The following is a 22,087-nucleotide window of genomic DNA, read 5'->3' as shown; positions in this document are numbered from 1 at the left end:
AGAGGCTATAATTAAGAAATAGTAGTAAAATTTTGCAAATACAAACAAAACAAAAGCCAGCTTTATTAATATTTATTTATTAAGACTCACAAAAAGGTGGCAATTTTTTTTATACATGCTTCTTTTTATCCATCTAAAAGCCTTAAGATGTTATATTAATGCCACATTAAAATAACGTCTTAACACCCGTAAGAGGTAGGAAAGTTGAAGAGTTACATATGGCTAATGCTTGACTTTGAATACACAAGGCCCCTTCTGGTACTCCTGAAAACATGGCCTCATAAATCTGTCATTTGGTAATGGGCAGTGGACGGACAAGACATAGGCCAAGAAGACAAGAGATGGCTGATGGATACAATGCCTAACAAGGATATGGGGACACAAGGACCTGTAAGAGCATGCAGGAGGCTAGAATGACATATTTTGGCAAATCATAAAACAGCATATTAAGGCATTACTATGCTTAAGACAGCACAAGCCATTATATAATGTAAGCAATCACAACAGTTCTAGGATGGTTTCCCTTGTTGGATTTTATGAAATACTGCTTTGCTGTGTTTTCCCAGGATGTATATTTTGGAATGCTTTGCCTGGTGCAATCCACCTTAAAGAAGACCTGATGATGCCCTGTAGTCGGAGTAGTGGAGGCCCAGCTGCGAGCAGACTGCAAGAGAGCAGTGAGCTCTGGAGACATCTCATCAAATGTGGGCTTAGGCTGAGCATGCACCCGTACACAAACAGAGATACACAAACACGCACACAAAGAGGTGGAGGGTTAAAATGAACAGGTTTACACACGTACACACAGACATGACAGTTTGTTATTAATGCAGAGTGGAAAGAAAGATCTGTATTTAGTGAAGCTCTGGCTCATTGGGAAAGGCATCTTCATTCAGGGTTATTCATAAGAGAGCCAATGAGTTCTGTGAAAATCACAGTTAGAGTCTGCCTTAGAAAAATCACTTGTTATGGCAGCATTAGGATTGACCTAGGCATATTTGGTTGTTGACCCTGAACTTAAGCTGAACATGCTTTAGCCTGACAATGCTTGCCCCTGAAATTCTTACTCTAAAAAGAGAAAAAGTGAAAACCCTCATAAGTTATTATAATGTGTTATTTTACCTTTATAGGGAAAATTACAAGGGAAAATAGGATATTGAATGACTTGATTTTAATAGTGAAACCTTTTCAAAGTGAGACGCAGAGTGAGAACTCACATTTCAGAGCTAAGCGCTAATGTTTCAGCTCCACAGGGACAACTCTAATTGAGATATTGCTGCTTTCCTTTTCATGACCTATGAATACCAGATCACAAAGGCCACCGAAAAATGGAGGTGACATCAGTAAGCTTGGAATCGGTACCCTCTTATGAACAGAACCCTCATCATTCCATTTAAAGCAGCATAAATCTCCCTGGGAACTCAAAAGGAAAAGAACTCTGTCATGTCCTCAAACTGTGACTAAAGCCAAAGACATTCCGTTTGTGTGAGTGGCAGACAAGGCCTAGTAATAAAAACAAAGGTGCAATAAGAAACTAAATAAGCTGCTCAAATGTGTGCCAAAACTAATTGGGTCAGAGCTAGCCCCATAAAGCAGCAGACTCGGCTTTAAAAGAAAGCGTGACATCAAATTCCATGGTAAGGGATTTGTGTCTAAAACTGAAAAAACCCAGGGAAAACTATGTAGCGAACTGATAGAACAAAAAACACATCCAAGAGCATTCATATCCATCTGCTAAGACTGCGAAGCGCTGGCTTTTTGAAGTCATTCATTTCTTTTGTATATTTTCGAAAAGCCAGGCCTGCATAGCTGGAGGGCACTGGCAAGCTGGGAAGGGTGCTGGCAATATCAGCGTCGGTGTTATACTACCACTCGGGCTGTTGGGGACGTTTTGGTTAGATAGGCGCTCGGAGCAGGGCTCAGGTGCAGATCCACCGGTGATTTCATTGGAGATCTGAGGGGGGATCTCAGTGGGGATCTGAGGGGAGATCTAGGCGTAGGAGAGCTCCCATCCCTCGGTGATGGGTCTGCGAGCAGCTTTAGCTCCGCCCTCTTTGCTTCTCCAGGTTCATCATTGGACCAGACCGTCCTCATAATGCCCCCTGTGGGCTCAAATGGGGATGGGGTCCTGACTTCCTTAATGGTGATTGCTGGCGCTGTCATGTCTCCTGTAGCCACGAGGCTAGCTACCTCACACTCAGGGGAAACTGGAATAATCTTCACAGCCACAGTGCTGGCCTGATCTGAGAGCTTCTTCTTCTCCACTGGGAAGGTCGGGGAGGGGAAGTCCCCCTCTTTGGCAGTCATGGTCACGATCTTCCCTGAGGTAGTGTCATAGGACTTGCCCAGGGCATAGTCCTCATCATGCACTTCCTCTTCCCTGGCTGCTGCCTCCCCCAGAGAGCCCTCTTGGAGCTTGACAGCTATGTCCCCCAGAACCTCATTGGCAGTCATAGTGCTTGTGATGCCGACTAGTTTGTAGCTGACTATGTTTTTCTTTTCGGGTACCTTGGGAGGAACCTTGTTTATAATTACCCAACCATCAGACTCCTACATACAAGATATAGAGAGGCATGTTAGGTGACTATGGAAGAGAAGTTAGTCACACTTAAAGCCAAGACTGCAACAGAGAATATTTATTAGTATTAGTATTAGTGCTTTTGCCATTACCTAATAACATACTAATATCTGAAAATCAGTGGAAAACCCTGAGGCCATCTACTTCCCACCGCATTCTACATTAAAGTCAATAAACCTTATTAATCCTTACATCCCTTTGAAATGATTAAATGCATTAAGAAGACTTAAACCAGTATTCATCTGATGACTCTAACAGTCTCGCCTGCTAGAAGAGAGACATACTAAGTAGCGTCTCTAAGGCAAACACATAACTGTTCATGTTGACAGCTGTTTTTGATGACACCTGAAGCAGGAAGTCTCCCAGCAGTGTTGTCACCTACCACATCAACCTTCCTGTCCTCCAGGCTGTCTTGCACCCCTTGGTCTCCAGAAACCTCCTCCCTTCCAACAGTTGCTTTTGAGTCCTCTTTACTCTGCAGGAATGACAGAAAGTGAGCGATGACACATTTGCCATTAAGAAATGGGTCATAAATCATGACCCTTGACCTACAGTGTGTAAGGTGCTTGACATTTATTTTCCTATATTTATTTCTGAACAGATACTTTACAACTTTGTGAAGAAATTATGTACATGTAACATGCTGTATATTGCTCGCTCATACATAGCAACCACACAAAATCATTTTAGAAAATAATTGTCACTGGTTTTGATTTTGTGGGACAGGAATCATCAACTTTACTTTGGCTTATTCACTATTCATTTAGTTGCAATGAGTCAGAACACCAAATGACAGCCCTGAATGTATTGGCAACATTTTCCAATTACATAAATAAATTAACAGGACAACACAAAGTCAACATTAACACAGAAAAGGTAACATTAAAGGTCTGTAGAGAGAGAAAAAGAGATTGCTATTCTGAATTTTCATTCTGCATCTGTGTATAACAAGAGAAAAATGATTTTCTTTTGTTTAAATGGATAGTGCAGCTTAAAGTAAGCTGAAAACCTTACAAGTCTCCCTGCCTCTGATGGTTCCGCACTCTTTATGAGACTCATTTGCTGTTACCTCATTTACAGCCATGCAGTAAAAATCAATGTTGCCGCATCTTCTTATGGCAAATTGTTCAGTTCTCATGTCTACGATTCCTTCCATTCACTTTTGTGTGGAGGAGCTCCGTTTCTTTGTTGAAAACGAGCCTCCATCATTTCTCCAGCATGTGTCAGCTGCTGCTGTCACAGCACTAATGTCTCTAGGTTAAGAGTGTTGAGTGTAATTCAGTCTCAGTGAGACCCATGCAACAACCAGAAAACATTATACAAGTAATTAATTTGTGTGTCAAAACCTGCCAATCAAAAAAGAAATCTAAATGTCTCTGAATACCAGCTGTATGTCTAGTTGAGTGGTGTCAGTACTGTGCTTACATCCTCAGGCACTAAGGGTTCAATCATTGGGGCCTCATCCAATCGGGGGGAGCGCAGAGGGGATGAAGAGAGACGCTTCTCCCACTCTGTGAGACCCGACCGGTCGGCACCTCCCTCTAGGAAAGTCCTCTTCAGCTCACTGATGTTAGTCTGGGGCTTGAGCAGCTCTTCAGGTGTTTTTTCCACCTCCTGGTAGAACAATAACAATAACAACCACAACAACAATAGTAATAAAGCAAAAAGAGGAAGAAGACGGGCAAGATGCTTAATTTATAGTCAACACCAGAAACAAGATTAAACTTGTATGTCTGAAAAGAAGCATATAGGCCTACATAATTATATTAAAAACATTAAGAGAAGCAGATCAGTCTTTTACTAAATAGGCTTGGTAATATCCATGATTAAGACATAATACTATCTGTTCCCTCCAGATTAGTTTGGCTACTCTATGACTGCTATGATCTGCCATTAGAGAAGAGGACAAGCCTTCCTCCTCCATCAGCATGCAGCCACGACCATAATACTGCACTGCTTGCTCATTATATTAGCCACAGCAGTAAGACAGCAGACACAGTCAAGCACATTCACCTAGCAATGCTGTGAGCAAACGCCTTACAAGAAAACACATCAGTTAGGAGGCCAAACAATAAGAGTGCGTTTGGTCTGACAAAGTTTGTAGAGGTCAGGAGCCGAGCAGATCTGCTCTCCATGCTAAAACACTTGCCAGACGTAGATCTCACTGAATTTCTGGTGTTTAAGTCCAACATTCATGCACTATTATCCCTCTTCATACCAACCTCTAGCATCAGCTTACTATGCCTGAGCAACACATTCCCTCCTCTAATATGCTGAAAACTGTGCCGAGGAGAGAGACACATCCACTTATTTGCCGAGAGATTCTTTGACAGCCAATAATAATAAGCTATATGAGGCTGCTGCAGTTACCAGAACTCAAATAACATATAGCTGCTGGAAGTAGAGAGGCTGCATACACATTCAAATTTCAAACATGTACCCATGTACAGACAATTAAATGGTGAAATACACTGTGGATAAAGCTATGTTTTAGACTGATCTGACAAAAGCCCATGAAGCACTCTCACCTGTGTCTTTATTTCAGACTCATCCTCCTGGTCTGACTGCAGACACCAGACACAAAATGCAACATTATCATAATCAGTGAAACATAAGACAAATCATGTGGCAAACAATGTGCAAATAAAAACAAGGGTCCAGTACATTGAGAGATATTCTAACATTATCAGCTTGGATTGACAATGGTTGACTAAATTTCCAAAATTATTATTGCTATATTTGTCGAATTTGTTTCCGTGTCATGTACCAATCTACAGTTTAACAACCGTAACATGAAATAATTACAACTGAGAGCCAAGAGACTGCGGTGACAGCTCAGGGCATGAGTGTAACAAGTGTAAACCAACAAAGCATAAAGCACGTTTGTAGACATGTGTGGTGTCACTAAACTGTCAACATTAGAGGGCACTAAAAACACTATGTGAAAAATATAAATCTGTGAGTTTTAACATTTTGTTTGTGTAAAAATCCCACTCGTGAGCGCAAATGTTAAACTTGCGAGCATGTGCCAAAGATCGTGTCCGCATTTATCATAATATTGCACTTAAACAATATTTTTCATTTACAAATATTTTTTCCTTCTTGATTTGTCAGTTGTCCTTGCACGACAAGTATGTTACCTGTGGCTCTGTGCTTGTGTTTTGTCATGGTGGTGGTTTAGACAGTTTGGGGGCAGGCTCGTGACCATTTCTCTCACAAGTGCTATTGGCTGGTGGCTCCTGGTTAAATTTTGAGCACAGAGCAACTGAAGGTAATGTACTTGTCACGTGAGGACAACTCTCAAACTGAGAAGGACAAAACATTCAAGAATGTAAAGGTTTGACCATTATATTATGATGAATGTGCATGCAAGTCTGTGCTCAAGATTTTTACATTTGCAGGTTTATATTTTTCACCTTGTGTTGTGCTCACTAGTTTTGATATTAATGTAATTCCTTAGATATGTTTCCTGTTTTGTGTCTTTCACATTGACTGAAAATGCTCTGCAACATTTGTTCTCAGAAGAACCTTTGTTGAAAGCCAGATATGTATGCTCACTGCCCAGCAGGAGACCACTATCTGCAGTCAGATTTAGAAGAATAACTTGGATCTTTTTCCAAAGTAAACTTGTGGGTAGCTGGCAATGGGTCCCGTATTTCACTGTTCATTTTGGGAGACACCCAAGAAAACAGAGACAGACTAGTAATCTAGAAATAAGAAATACAGAGGGGACCTTTGGAATCAAACAACTTGCTATAAATGTGCTAGTATTTCTTTGTTAACAATAAAATTCCGTGGCTATGAAGCAAACATGCTAAATATGCAATCTATACAAAATATGTTTTGCACAACCCAGCATGGATAGATTTAAATGAGATGATGCACAAAAAACAAAACAACACACAAAACAAAACAAAAAACCCACAATAAAAAAAATGTAGATCAGAGACTTTAAATATAGTGGGTCAGTATAACAAACCTCAGTAGCTGTCAGTTCACCATCAATAGCAGTGTCTGTGAAATCAGTCTGTTATGTGCAACAAATATACATCCGTTTGAAAGCATGAAAAGAGAAAGAAGCAAACCTATTATTTACATTTACATTAAGCAGACACTCTTATCCAGAGCAACTTACAATAGTGCTTTGTCATTTACTCATAGACTACATCCTAGCCAGTAGAGTAGGTTAGAGTCCAATATAGCAATCATCTAGAATACTGTAGAAATACAGGGATCAATGCTGATGCCTAGAGGTACAAAATACATAAGGTCTATCTTAGACAATGATAAGTGCAATAAACAATAAGTACTCGAGTTTGCTAGACAACATCAGTATAATAAACAATACCCTATAATAAGTACTAATTTCAGTTAGTCAATATAGGAGCAGGGTCAGTGGTCATTTAAATATTCCATGAATAGATGGGTCTTCAGTCTGTGTTTGAAGACTGCAAGGGGCTCTGCTGTCCAGACAGCAAGCGGAAGTTCATTCCACCATCTAGGAGCCAGGACAGAGAATAGCTTCGATGCTTGTCTTCCACGAGACTTGAAGCATGGTATTCAAGCCGTACTCGAGGTTTGAAGTACTCGAGGTACGGATCGGGCTTTGACCATTGACCTCATGAATGGAGGGGCTGGTCTATTTTTGGCTTTGTAGGCAAGCATCAAGGTTTTAAATCTGATGCGTGTAGCTCCTGAAAGCCAATGAAGGAAGCGCAGCAGTGGAGTAACATATGTGAACTTGAACTTGAACATATGTGAAGATTGAACACCAGTTGTGCTGCTGCATACTGGACAAATTGTAGAGGTCTGATGGCTCTTAGAGGAAGACCAGCAAGTAATGCGTTGCAGTAGTCTAGCTTTGAGATCACAAGAGACTGTACAAGCACCTGGGTAGCTTCCTGTGAGAGAAAGGGCCGAATCCTTCATATGTTACAAGGTAGAAATCTGCAAGACTATTAGATTATTATTTAACTAATGTTAGTTCAAATGATTTCACTTCCCAGTGTTTTCATTAGACAAATTCAAATAATTACAATCTGATATCACAATGGTTGGGATTATGAGCTAAAATGCATTACCTCAGTACTTAAATCAATAAATTATAAGTGAATACAATTAAAGATGATTCACAACAACTTATCAGCAGTTCATCAAATTGCTTCATGGCATAAAATACACATGAAATAGGTAGATTATGATTGGTTTAACATCCTTCTATGAAGGATATGTAATGCTGTGTAATAACATTGCTTTTCATGCCAACTGGCATAATAGCAATATATCTATATGAAAATTATGTGCCAGTGCAGATCACCAATTGTTTCTGCCAATACTGATGCTAATTTTTAAACTTAAATCTGAACAAATAAAACAAATTAAATGGGCTCTTTGCTATAAAAAACATAATGTCCATTCTACAAGTTTAACTTAAAATTAAACTGGATTTTTTGTAGGAATGTACAACTGGGGCCATGGATAGTTAATCATATCAACATGGAATAGTGTTCAAATCCTAATTGTGATATTGTGGTTTCTATGGGGTGTAAAGATACACACATTTTCAAGTTTGACAGTCATCAAGATGTGTTAACAGAGCTCTAATTATATAAACAAGCTGGTTTGGAAAACTGCTTACATAGAAAACATCTTGCAAAATTGCATGTATAATAATATGTCTAATAATGCACATTCCAACAAACAAACAAACAAATAGCCAAACAAAACACATACAAACACCTTTCTCCCATATCTCCCACCTACACATGTCAATGCTGTTGGGAAATGGTGCTCTGATCATTTTCATCACTGAGGAGTCTCCTCAAATAATCCCAGGAACAGGGTAATGACACATTTGTGTTGAGAGAGCCAGTCATTCTCCGATCTCAAAGCCTCTTATTCCTCAGCATTATTAAGTGAAAAGCTCTTGGGTCCAAGAGGGGGTGATTGTTGGGTTTCACCACCCCTCTCCCCCCACAGCTGAGCAAGAAGCTGACTGAAGATGTATGAGTGACTGAGGGAGGGACAGAGGGAGTGGGAGGAAGAGTGATGTAGCGTGAAAGAAAAGGACAAGCAAGCCCAGAAAAAAGATATGTTCTGCCTCACTAGGTCACATGAAAGAGACTGAAAGAGACTGGGCTATAACGTTGTGATGTACGTCAGACAGGCTAATAGAACAGCCTTTATTAAAAATCTGGAATCAAGTAAAACATATCATCCTAGGGGGGTGATAACATCATGGTTTTTCCAGCCAAGATGCTGAATGATCAGCTGAATACAGATATAGCCATGTTAAGAAAAAAATAAGTTGTGAAAATCATTAAATATCCTCCCGAATAAACTTACTAGAGACAAAACAGCAACATTGAATTTACACAGTACTGTGAATATGGAAATATAAAATTAATTAATATGAATGTACAAAATCTTAGGCCACCATTAGATTTGTTCTTTTAGCAATGGTATTATGACCATCTAATTATTTCTCAGTCTCTTTATTAGAATACAACCATAAAATACAGGAAATGTATATGCAGTATTAAAAACAGAAAAGTAGCAAATATTTGGTGTGACCATCCCTTACACTTGAGCAATAGCAGGAACCTGGCTCTCTTACACTTAAGTGGAATAAAAACTGAATCTAATGGTACCAAAAGATTACTTATAACACTTCAGGACAGTCTCCCCAAAAGAATTCAAGATGTGCTTAGTGCCAAGGGAGTTAACACTAAATACTGACATTTGCCTGCAGAAGCCATTTTGTTTTGACAATTGGTTTTTTTTTTTTACTTTTGTATACATATTTCCTATACATTGTTTATATGCTAATATAGAAATTATTAGGATATTCTCTCTCTCTCTCTCTCTCTCTCTCTCTCTCTCACACACACACACACACACACACACACATTATACCATTGCTAAAACAACAAATCTAATGGTAGCTTAAGACTTTTGCACAAGACTGTATACTAGCAAATGGAATCTTAAATAGTTCCTGCTTGGTTTGGGGTTCTTTTGTTTCCAGATTTTCACACTTGCCTCTAAGAAATGTATGGTGTACAGGTCTGGAAAAGTCAGATGACTTAGTTTGCCAATCAAAATGACTGCTTTGCTTGACCACTCCCCGAAAAACTGCTTTCTTAGCATATTTTGGGTCATTGTCTTGTAACACAATCATGAGTCATCCACTGGGTTTTAGGCAATTGGTTGGATGAGAAGTTGAGAAGTTAAGCTGCTTCTGTTCACTTCAGAATTCATCTTGCTGCTGTCATTGGTGTCACGGTGCGGCCCCTCTCCCCAAACGTCTCTCTGCGTGGGCATGTGTGCGCTTGTGCATGTGTGTGTGTGTGTGTGTGTTCGTCTGTATGACCACGCCCTCCCTGTGTTTCACACCTGCTCCTTATTGTGTGTCGTTAGTGTGTGTATGTATATAAGTCCTGTGTCTACGTATAGGTGTGTCGATGTTTGAACCAGGTTAGTTCGCTAACCACGTTGTCATCTTTGTGTCGAACAAAAACGTTTGTTGTGTTAGACATGGCTCGTCCCCGCATCATTGCTTTGCCTCCGCGCGTGACAGAAACATTGACTGTCGAAGGATGCCGGCAAAAACGAAGAAGAAGAAGGGGAAGAAGGGGTGCAACCGTTCCTCCCCAGCCCTTAAGGGGAATCTCTCCATATTCCTGGGCACTCTCAGTCCTACGACGACAGAGGAGAGTGCTCCTGAAGAATTTTGGGGGGGCTCTGGGTGTAGTTCAGGGAAGGACTCTGCAGAGTCCTACAGGCCCCTGACGAACCAAGACAGCTGGTGCCAGGGAGACCAGTCTCAGGGTCCGGACACCGCGGGGTCCTATTACCCTTACTGGGACCACCAGGAGTACTACGGGCAGCACGATTGGAGTGAGCGCCAAATGGACACCGACCTCCGATTGGGATACACTGATGTAAGCTTCCATGTCAGGTCTCAGAGGTCTACCAGAAGAAGAATCTGGGGATGGAGGTGGAGGAGGCTCTCCATAGGAATTCTCCTTCGGAGATGGACACCGTGTTGGCAGACTCTGAAAGCGAAGAGCCTCCAGCGCCCAAGGTAACACCTAAGGCACCGCCCAGGAGGCTCCTCTCCGTAACAAGCAGGCAGCCCAATGGGGCTTGCGGGGGGTATTGTCCTCAAATGGACTCTCCCCAAATGTCTCTCTGCATGTGCGTATGTGTGCGTGTGTGTGTTCGTCTATATGACCACACCCTCCCTGTGTTTCACACCTGCTCCTTATTGTGTCATTGGTGTGTATATATATAAGTCCTGTGTCTACGTATAGATATGTCGATGTTTGAACCAGGTTACTTCGCTAACCACGTTGTTGTCTTTGTGTCAAATAAAAACGTTTGTTGTGTTAGACACGGCTCGTGATGTACTCTATGTACTCTTTAATGAACTGTAGCTTGTTTTTTTCCCCATGCAAAGCAGTGTTTTGTATCTTATGATAAACACTCTGAGTCCATACTAGTGTATTTTGTTCTTTTTGATCTTTGGGAGATATGTGCCTACATCCTAGATTTAAAATTTTGATATTATTAATTATCCATTTAAATTTTTTTCTTCAAGATTGAAAGTGTCATTCTGTTATCCACTACTCAGGTCTTCTGTGGTCTGCCTTGTTATGTGCCAATGGCCATTCCTGCCTCTTAACAATATACCTCACATTTGGTTTTGACAAATCTAATGTTTTGGCAATGTCTCTCATTGATTTATTCAGTTTTCAGCCTTAATGCTATTGATACGTCTCTGGTTCTTATATATAAGAGACTAGCACCAGACTAGCACCAGATATAAAAGTCATAGCTAGAATCAGCCCTACATTTTCCTTTTGTTAGCTCTTGTATATTAACTAATTACACAGTGGCACACAGCCATTTCTTCAATGACTTTTTGTCCCTTGAAATAGAGGTACTGTCACGGTACGGCCCCGCCCCCTCCTCAAACATCTTGGTGTGTGTGTTCGTCCGTGTTGCCACGCCCTCTCGTGTCGTCCACCTGTTTTGCATCATGTGTAATCGTCTTTAGTGTATATATGTCTCCTGTGTCGTAGTGTGCTGGTGTTTGAAGGGTGTTTAGTAAGGTGTACAGAGTGTGAGTGTTTAGTTTTATGTATCATTCGTGTGTGTAGTAAACGTAAGTTCAATCGTGCCTCTTCCCCGCATCCTGTGTTACTCGATTCGTTACAGAAACACCAACCGAAGAAGGATGCCTGGGAAGGGCAAGAAGAAGGGGAAGAAGGGGAGTAAACGCACTTCCTCAGCCTGTGCAGGGAGGCACCCTGTGTTCTTGGGTACCCTCCTGACTCCTGCAGTAGGAGAGCGTGGTCCTGATGCGGAAGCGAGGGAGTCACACGGGGCTACGTCGGACATCCATGACTGGTATAACGACTTCCAGACCTCGGAGTCAGACGATGTGGACTCATATTACACCACAGAAAGACCATCACTCATCCTGGCCTCGCTCTATGGATCTGCAGCAGGGGAGGGACCCACTGGACGGTTTTATGAAGACCAGCATAGCTATGAGGACTGATACTCAGAGGCGGAATCCGCTGGGTCCTGCATGGACCTGACAGAGGGATACGCTGAGTATGGAGAGAGAGGGGAGTGCAGTGACGTCACTCTGGAATCGTACCGGTGGTCCAGTCGTGAGGAGGACCCGTTGATGGAGGTGGAGGAGGTCACAGGCTCTGAGGTTGACAAGCCCTCAGCAATCAAGGCTCCGCTTAAGGCTCTGCCCAGGGTGAGGCGCTTTAAGGTGGTATCCAGGGGGAAATTTCCCCCTCCGAACGACGTCATCGGCTCCGAGGAGGACGAGCCCCCAGCACCTAAGGCTCTGCCCAGGGCACGCCACTCAGGAGTAAGTAAGCAGCCTCGGGTGACTGACGGAGAGGCAACGTCGGCGGCAGAGGAAGACATTCCTCCCCCTAGGGTGAGGACCTCCAGAGAGCAGGCGCCTACCCCTAATCCTCGGGGAGGCAAAACGGCAGCGGCACCGGGTATTGCCCAGCAAACAGGCACCATAGCCGGTACACTTCCCTCCATGCATGCCCCAGGGTCAGGAAAGGCGCCGCCAACAGAGCAGGCGATGAACACAGCCCCCCAGGCTGGTTGGCTTCCGACCCAGCTGACAGCGGGGGTCCCCCCACTCTTTCCCAGACTATTTAATTTGTGTGGGGTAGTGCCTGTCCCCGTTACCGTGTCTCTCCCCATTACGTTAAAATTGCCTGTCACTTTGTTCCCCTCTGTGTGTATGTTAGTCCCCGTCAGTGCGTTCCTGTGTCTGTCGTTGTGTTAGTCCTGGTGTTCCCCCCCAGCGCTCCTGCTCGCGCTAGCCCGCAGCAGACTGCCCGGTCCTCTGGCCTTGCCGTTTCGTGTTGGTCTCGGGTCTGTAGCCCGTTAGGCTGGCGCGCCGGGAGTTGCACCCTTGGGAGGGGGTTCTGTCATGGTACGGCCCCGCCCCCTCCTCAAACGTCTTGGTGTGTGTTTTCGTCCGTGTTGCCATGCCCTCTCGTGTCGTCCACTTGTTTTGTATCATGTGTAATCGCCTTTAGGGTATATATGTCTCCTGTGTCGTAGTGTGTTTGTTAGTGTTTGAAAGGTGTTTAGTAAGGTGTACAGAGCGTGAGTGTTGTGTTTTATGTATCATTCGTGTGTGTAATAAACGTTCAGTCGTGGCTCTTCCCCGCATCCTATGTACCTCGTTACAGGTACTATGTCTTAAAAGTCTGTTTCATACTGCAGATAGCTGACATTCATACCATTAACCTTAACATCAATTCATTTGTAATCCAATGTGCTGGAGCACAGAACCAAAAAACAAATATTGTGTTACTCTTCAGTTACTTACAGACTGATCTTTTTACAATACAAAAATCAATATAAAGGAACACACTTAAAAATTACTACATAATAATATTTTCAGCAAATCGTTAATGTAAGGTAGCATACCCTTGTGTCCTGTCGAACAGGAGTTGGTGGACTTGGCTGGGACACTTCTGTAATCTTTGTTGTCTCATCCTCCTCTTCCACAACAAAAACGTTTTCTACAAGCACGACTCCTTCCTCCACTGTTTTTTTCTCTGGCCTCCTCTCTGGTGTAACTGTAGTGATGAGGTCACTCACTGCGATGCCTTTTGCAGTCCCGTACAATGCTGTGCCCATTTCTGGCGTGTGTACACACACAGACACACACAGACACAGACGCACACACACACACACACACACACACACACACACACACACAGAGTGTCATTCAGAGTTATGTGGCTTTCATTCCTTGCTTAACGATTGCAATATATATGTAAGTTTGAAGCTTGGATGCTTATGCCACTACATTGCAATCTGCATTAGCACAGCTTTAGAGCATTCATTTCAAACCTATAGGGTTTAAAAGAACTGCATCAAAGCAAGGGTAAATTAACACAATACAACACCTCCAAATCCCTAGCTCCATATATTTACAGATATTGGCCTTGATTTCTGACAAGAATCAAAAGCAATATCTCAGTGTCACACAATAACAATATCTATTGTGTAATTACTGAAATAGGGAGCTGAGTCAAATGCTATGCCTTCCCAAAGATACAGAATATTTTTACAACTACAGATATGAAATCCTCTGATCTTAAAATTCTTTAATTTAAAACCGATATATTGGTTTTACAATTGTATGACTTCTGTTCACCTTGGTGAAAACCCTCACATTAGGTCAAATTAGACACTAGTCATGAGACAAGGTTAAATATATGGAATATACTATATGATCTATTTTACCTTCAATGCTGGTAATTCAAATATCCTGTCTACATTTTGAACAGATTTTTGGTTTTGTGATCTCTTGTCATCTTTCAAAAACAGATCTCAAGAACAGGGTACAGTCAAGTTCATTTAGTTAAAAATAATTATAAATACAAAAAAGAGAACCATCCATAAAACACTCAGAGGCATGAGCTATTTTGACCTACTTTGACCTGCCAGCTACCAGAACAAAGCCCTTCCACACCACTCAAAGCACCAAACCACTGAACCAGGGGCCAGTGATTGCAGACTTATTTTCACCTAGTGCACTGGTCATGGCAATGTGTGAAACTCCATATTCAGTGTGACATAAATAAAATATTAAGAAGAAGAGAAGAGATAAAGAAGAAAAAGTTAAGCAAGGGAAACTGCAGCTGGCAGTGAGCAGACACATGCTAGACTTAGTTAGAAGCATGCAGAGATGGCCTGATGATCAGTGCAGGAAGGCAAGTCTGAAAATTTGAGGACCTGCCCAAGTATGAAAGAGAAATGAAGAATGAACAGAGCAGAACTCAAGAGATAATGAGGATAATGTTGCATCTATAACCTTCCAACCCAACAAGCTTTTAGGGTCAAGGGGATTGTAGACACACATGTATCTACCTGCTGGTTTAGTGCCATTCAAAGCGATAAGTGGTTTAGATCCTGGGATTACAGTCGGTGTGTTTTGGAAGACGCTCCGTTGAGCTGAGGAGATTGATAGAGAGTCAATACCACAGCAACTGGCATCTTATATAACTTATATGCGTAGTCTTGTTTACCAAACTCTTTATCCTGTCTGTTCATATATCTAAAGTCTATTCTGATTAATGATGGCTTAATGGGAAACAAAAGAAAACTAACAAAAACCACAAAACCCACAAAACAACAACAGCATTAAAATACCAGTTGCATACAAAAATGTTAGCTGTATAACAGCTCCATGTATTCACAATGTTTGCAGTTTCTTGAGGCTTTAATAAAAGTTAGGGCAGTGGTAGCTCAGTGGTTAAAGTAGTTGACTTATAATTGGAAGGTTCAAGCCCCACCACTGCCAAGTTGCCACTGTTGGGCCCCTGAGCAAGGCCTTCAACCCTCAATTACTCAAGTTGTACTCACTCATAATTGTAAGTTGGTTTGGATAAAAGTGTCAGGTAAATGTAAGTTAACAGTACACAAATTTAAGATACACTATATTGCCAAAAGTATTCGCTCGTCTGCCTTCACACGCATCCCAACCTTAATCCATAGGGTTTAATATGATATCGGCCGACCCTTTGCAGCTATAACAACTTCAACTCTTCTGGGAAGGCTTTCCACAAGGTTTAGGAGTGTGTTTATGGGAATTTTTAACTATACCTCCAGAAGCACATTTGTGAAGTCAGACACTGATTATGGACGAGAAGACCTAGCTCGCAGTCTCCACTCTAATTCATCCCAAAGGTGTTCTGTCAGGTTCAGGTCAGGACTCTGTGCAGGCCAGTCAAGTTCTTCCACACCAAACTTGCTCATCTATGTCTTTATGAACCTTGCTTTGTGCACTGGTGCACATTCATGTTTGAACAGACAGGGGTCATTCTCAAACTGTTCCCACGAAGTTGGGAGTATGAAATTGTCCAAAATCTCTTGGTATGCTGAAGCATTAACAGTTCCATTCACTGGAACTAAGGGGTCAAGCCCAACTGCTGAAAACCAACCCCACACCATAATCCCCCCTCTACCAAACTTTACACTTGGCTCAATGCAGTCATACAAGTACCGTTCTTCTGGCAACTGCCAAACCCAGACTCGGAGAAGTGTGATTCATCACTCCAGAGAACACTGCTCTAGAGTCCAGTGGCGGTGTGCTTTACACCACTACATCTGACACTTTGCACTTGGTGATGTAAGGCTTGGATGCAGGTGCTTGGCCATGGAAACTCAATCAAAGAAGCTCTCTATGCACTGTTCTTGAGCTAATCTGAAGGCCATATGAAGTTTGGAGGTCCCTAGTGATTGACTCTGCAGAAAACTGGCGACCTCTGTGCACTATGCGCCTCAGCATCCGCCTACCCCGTTCTTTCATTTTACGTGGCCTACCACTTTGTTGCTGAGTTGCTGTCATTCCCAATCACTTCCACTTTATAATACCACTGACAGTTGACTGTGGAATATTTAGTATTGAAGAAATTTCATGACTGGACGTGTTGCGCAGGTGAAACCCTATCATGGTATAATGCTGGAATTCACTGAGCTCCCGAGAGTGGCCCATTCTTTCACAAATGTTTGTAGAAGCAGTCTGCATGCCTAGGTGCTTGGTTTTATACATCTGTGGCCATGGAAGTGATTGGAACACATGAATTCAATTATTTGGAAGGGTGAGCGAATACTTTTGGCAATATAGTGTAAGTAAGTTAACTAATTTTTAGTTAGGATGTTTAATCACTGCCTACCCATACAGCAAACAATGTATGCAGGGAGCAGATAAGTAGATCCTCTTTAGTTTGTTTTCTACAAATGCTGACCATGAAAAATTAATCAATAGTTTGATCCACATTATATGGGGATGTAGTGAGCAAGCCAATCTTCTGCTCTGCCAATTAAATCACTACCTATGTCCAAGGAGTTCTTGTCACTGAATCCAGGAGCCATATCAGATCAAGAGCAGTAACAGTCAACACAACTTTTTTCAGCCCCAAGTGGAATGGTCTACATCAGATCAAGTCAAAAGGTAGTTTGCTTCTGATGAGCTCTTGAGGATGCAAAAAATTCAAATTCTTCAATTAATTGGGAAAATGCAGAAAATTAAAAGTGACTGTGCTGTTGGTATTTGAGCTCACAAACAACAGTAGGTTGAAAATCCTTGTGGTGAATTTTCTCTCTTGCTCTTGTTAAGGTGTTTGGGGGGAAAAAAAGTCTATTTTGGCATTAACCGCAAGCTTGGAGGCACCAGCCCAGTACAGTAAGCACGGTAACAAGCACTTCAGTAGAGAAATCATAGAGCGGGCTGCAGAATGGAAGACATTAATGGTCTTATAGCAGCTGATAAAACAGAGAGGAGAGGAAGTCAAGGCTGTGCTGGAAGATGTGAACACAATGCATTACAATGAAACAAACCTTTGGCTGACTGACATGCTGGCACTAGTCTAAGGAAACAGCTTGAACACCTAATGCATGTTAGCTCTAGGGCAAAAATAATTACACAAATGACCAAATCATGGCCATGAAGAATATTAATGTCAATAAAGCAGGACATTTTATGGATAAATCCAGAGATAACACAATAACTCTACTGATAGTTACCACAATTACTTGTCAACATCATGGAATGAAATGGAACTGTAAGAAGTCATTGCTAATGGACTGTCCTTATGAAGGATATTTGAAATAATAATAATATAATATAATAATATAATAAAATAATATAATAATATAAATCATATAATAATAAGTAAAGCAGCTTTGAGCACATTGTCCACATTACTTGACCAATGCTATCTGATTAATCACTGACCTTTACATTAGGGATGCTAAATGAATTGTACAGAAAGATAATAACATGCTAATTTAGAAAGAGCGCAAATAATCCACACCATTTAGGCCCAACAGAGTGCCAATTATAATAAAATGAAGTAGTCTCATGTCTAAATGCAACTCTAAACCATGCTGTTCAACAATCAGTACTCTGATGAATCACAGCAGTTTCCACTGAGTGCTGTGAACATGCCGATCAAACTCAAATGTTCTCCAAGAGAATTCCTAAAACAGGGCACTGAGCAAGTGCTAATAGAATACATGAAAAATGTGCGATCTGTTCATTAGACAAAAACATCACCATAGTTTCCCTATAACTGTACTACTTTACTTTGAACAACATCAATTTCTTGTTTTATTTGATAATTAAATTTTAACCATAGATTACAAAGATAGGGAATAGAAAACTGAACCAACCTCCATCTAGACTGCGTGACATAGTGTAGCGTTTGCTGGTAGACCGCTCAAAGTATGGAGCTGGCCGCACTATCTGTGAACTGGCCCGTCTGGTTTGGACCTGGGTTCTGCCACTGTATCGGAACTTGGAACCGAGTGTCAGGAATTTCTTAGGAGGAGTTTCTGGAGACACCAACCTAATGAATAATATCATAAGATTTAATTACTACTCTGCATAAAACCTAATCCCATAAAATTGGGAATTTATTTGAGTTTCACGCACTACTAGTATGGGTTAAAGCTTACAATTTTCAGAACAGCATAAATACTATTTGAGAAGGACATCATTCTACTGCAGTAGATCTCACCTAAAGAAAGTGTGGTGTTCCACGCAAACCTTCCAGAGCCTCTTCGCTGCTCTATGGTTGGCGAGTTTAAAGCCAATCGTGCTTTCAAACTGTTCAAACTAGGCAGTAAGAGAACAAACACAATATATCTATATATACTTAGTGACATAGTGACATGAAACACTAAAAGTCATCCAAACTGACAGTAAAATCCACTGCAGAATTAGATAACCTTGGAACAGGCCTCACCTCTCCAGGTCGAATTTTGATGTAGAAGTTATTCCTTTTGTAGGAGATCTTGAGGACTTTGGGCCAAGCGAACCTGTTGATACGCAGGCGGTCACGGTAGATGAGGAGACCAGAGGAACACACTCCCAGCATGATCTCCACGCCCTCTGAATCCTGGGAAATGATTGAATAAACAAACCTGGGCCATCAGCTCATAACCAATCAAACCACAATCATTGGACATACAACTGGAATAAATTTTTCCTAGTGGCTCCAAGCGCATACTTTTGATGTTACAAAATACCTCCACTAATAACTGGTGGTAGCCAAAAACCTCTGCTTATGTATCAAGTCTGTCAGAAAGTTTTTATTAATGGCTGATCATAATGCAAAATGTCTTCACTGTCATTTTCAAATAGATTTTTAAAAAAGTGTAAATGCATTAACTACAAGCTGAATGTCCAAATGTTCAAAATTGAAAGTGGAACCATTGTTGATCAGCGCATGAGGTAATACCCCTGAGAAAAATGCCCTACATATTCAGCAGGCAATTTAGAGCCTAATCTCCTTCTTTTCTGGGCCACATAGATGTCATTGGTCAGCCCCCACCTGCCCTACTGCTTCTTGTCTTCTTCATTAGCATTGCATGCAAGTCTCTGGCATATCTGTTTCAAAGAACATTAAAAAGGTTACAACTATGTTTCTCTTTTATATGGTTAGTTAATGCAACATGTGCACTTGAGACATTTGTTTGAGCATTCAGAATCTGATGTAATAAAATGAATGCCTTTCCAGGATGGGTACCTCTTTTTATGCCTGTGCAAAACATAACCTTGATCCTATCCAAAGAATTCAACATCTTCTAGTGTAAACAAACACCTGTGCTAAAACTTTGGTAATTATTATCTGTTATTACAACTGAATCAGTTAAATATACACATGAAAAATTACATATTACAACAGTAATTCAGCAAGGTTTTATGGGGAAGAAAATGGATGTTGCCTACAATTACTGTTGGATGGGACTAATGCTACACACTTGGATTACACATTTGGATGGGACTATTGTTACCACTGAACATGATGTCTATGGATAATGATGGAGCCTTTTTCTAAAATACTTCTAAACTGATGAGTAGTTTACAAAGCCTCTGGAAGTCTCAGTGTGTTTTGGACAGGGAAGTATGACTGGGTCTTTCTCTGGGGAATGTAACCTCCACATACAAGCATACTGAAGGTGGGCAGTGGGCCACAATAGCACACGCATTGTGGTCGAGTCAGCCACAGCTCAGACAATGGGACTCTTCAGTCCATGGTCATGCACAGAGACTGGGGTTAGATGGGAGAAACACACACACATACAAGGACACACAGATGCACAAATGCAGCCTTACCTCTCCTTTAGCTGGAGACAAGCACTCAAAGAAGCTTCCTACCAACTAGGCCATTCAGTAAGAAAAGGGAAAAAGAAGAGGGACTGATCTAACCAAATTGAGGGACAGTTTCCATGCTGATCATTGCTTGGTCTTGTTTTTGTTTCAGGTTAGACCACCCAATGACCATTTATGGGATGGTAAATGTTTTCTGAAGAACTCTGTCACAATATCATCTTCTGACAGACATTAACCTCCTGTAGTAATATGAATGTTCTGAGAATTGTGACATCTGTGAGGTCACTTTCTGAAATGCAAAAGCCAGTATTGAAACATTACTGTTCCTATGCTTAATCAGTCAATTAAAACTGACTTCACAAGCAAATTATATTCAAATATATTGATAAAAGTAATATGAAGCAGTAGGAAGATGTCCTAATAGAATTCAAACTGATTCTGACTATAACTCCAACTGCTCATTAGGAAATGCAGTTTCATGAGGAATCTTCTCCCCATCACTGTCGACTCTACCCTAAGGGGAGTTCCACTGCATGAAAATGCACACTGATATTTGCCATTCCTTTCCAGTCATAATCATATTTTAAGGACTGTTGTATATTGAGAGTTGCAATTTTTTGTAAGATTGTATTATTTTTGTATTAATTATCTATACCTAATAACACAGTAAGTTTACAACAACTTACAAGCATCCAAATAATTGCACGTTCCTTGCAGGTATCTATAAAAAGAGCATTTTTAAAAATGTAAGGATGTTATTGATATTACAGCACTGTGAGAACAGGCTATTGAGCACTTAATACAGACCACTTCAACGTTTTGGTGTTCTTGCTTTTTTTGATCCATAACAGATCAGCCTTTAAATTTTAATTCTCTTTTGGTAGTATTTAGCTCTTTTGGTAGTATTTAGAAGGTTGTTGTTACGAGAACAGCATGTAACAAGATGGTCCTTTCACAAGGCAGTAGCACTGCACCAATAAATCAGCCAAACATGTTTGCCAAAATAAGTCTTTGGTATGGCCTGTAGGCACATTATCCATTCTGTATCGACAATGAACTACAGCACAGCTGACAAAACATCCAACCCATAACAATCCACAAAAAACAAAACAATAAACAACACTGAACATAAAACACTGATAAGCTGTTGCTTATAGAAGACTTATCAGTAGACTGTAGCTGAAGGGTCAAAGAGAATTATCACTGTGAAGAGGAAACATACATTATGCAGATATGCTTCACATTAATAAGTGATCTATCTTTGAAACTTAAAGATAGCTGATGTAGGGGTTGTTTAGTGTCACTATACATAGATAGAAATCAGCATCATTTCAAGGAGAAGATTGCTTCTATATACTAAATTATACATGCAGATTATCAAATATCATTTTTAGAGAAATTTCATTTTCAAATGTAATGAAAGCATGTCTGTGGAGGCTTAGGGGCAAATGGGGCTTTGATGTGTCCTTTTCATGAGAAGAGGCCCTAAGGGTGTGGTGGAACAGCAGCCTGCCAAAGCCACAAAATAGTGCAGCTTAATGGAAGAGGAGTCACTTCTGAGTCATGCTGCAAGCTTATAAAGAACCTCAGGAGGTGGACCAGACCATGGAAATGGGAGTTGGTTTTCTACCTTGGCGTGATGAAGGTCCACTCCATACATAGACAATTTTTTCACATTCTCCAGGAAATGCATTTCAGCCTCAGCCGGCGTCATCCCTCTGATGGGAAACAGAATGTAACAAAGTTTCTAAATGCTGTACCTATACAACACTGACTCCTTTTCAACCTCCTGCATGACACTGGCCACATTTGACATCAAG

General features: G+C 41.2%; 1 protein-coding gene across 20 annotated transcripts in view; it reads right to left on the bottom strand.

The window, feature by feature from the left end:
- The window catches only part of epb41l3a (erythrocyte membrane protein band 4.1-like 3a), a 60,219-nt gene that overhangs the window by 6,165 nt on the left and 31,967 nt on the right, over positions 1 to 22,087 (bottom strand). For 8 of the 20 annotated variants that reach the window (XM_081696985.1, XM_081696993.1, XM_035531075.2 and 5 more), the window contains exons 8-20: positions 21,898 to 21,985; positions 20,271 to 20,315; positions 18,898 to 19,050; positions 18,670 to 18,767; positions 18,323 to 18,498; positions 15,017 to 15,100; positions 13,565 to 13,779; positions 6,558 to 6,605; positions 5,107 to 5,142; positions 4,004 to 4,192; positions 2,961 to 3,053; positions 1,870 to 2,550; positions 605 to 715 (exon numbers count right to left, since the gene is read on the bottom strand). In XM_081696985.1, coding sequence (XP_081553111.1) covers positions 605 to 715; positions 1,870 to 2,550; positions 2,961 to 3,053; positions 4,004 to 4,192; positions 5,107 to 5,142; positions 6,558 to 6,605; positions 13,565 to 13,779; positions 15,017 to 15,100; positions 18,323 to 18,498; positions 18,670 to 18,767; positions 18,898 to 19,050; positions 20,271 to 20,315; positions 21,898 to 21,985 — 2,017 coding nt within the window. The remainder of the gene's footprint in view (positions 1 to 604; positions 716 to 1,869; positions 2,551 to 2,960; positions 3,054 to 4,003; positions 4,193 to 5,106; positions 5,143 to 6,557; positions 6,606 to 13,564; positions 13,780 to 15,016; positions 15,101 to 18,322; positions 18,499 to 18,669; positions 18,768 to 18,897; positions 19,051 to 20,270; positions 20,316 to 21,897; positions 21,986 to 22,087) is intronic. The other 12 variants (XM_081696998.1, XM_081696999.1, XM_081697000.1 and 9 more) reach the window with 7 other exon arrangements.

This window comes from Electrophorus electricus, chromosome 14 (assembly GCF_041902795.1).
Source record: "Electrophorus electricus isolate QZ-2024a chromosome 14, ASM4190279v1, whole genome shotgun sequence".
NCBI lineage: Eukaryota > Metazoa > Chordata > Actinopteri > Gymnotiformes > Gymnotidae > Electrophorus > Electrophorus electricus.
The sequence above is the reverse complement of the archived record's forward strand: the minus strand, read 5'-3'. Positions and strand labels throughout refer to the sequence as shown.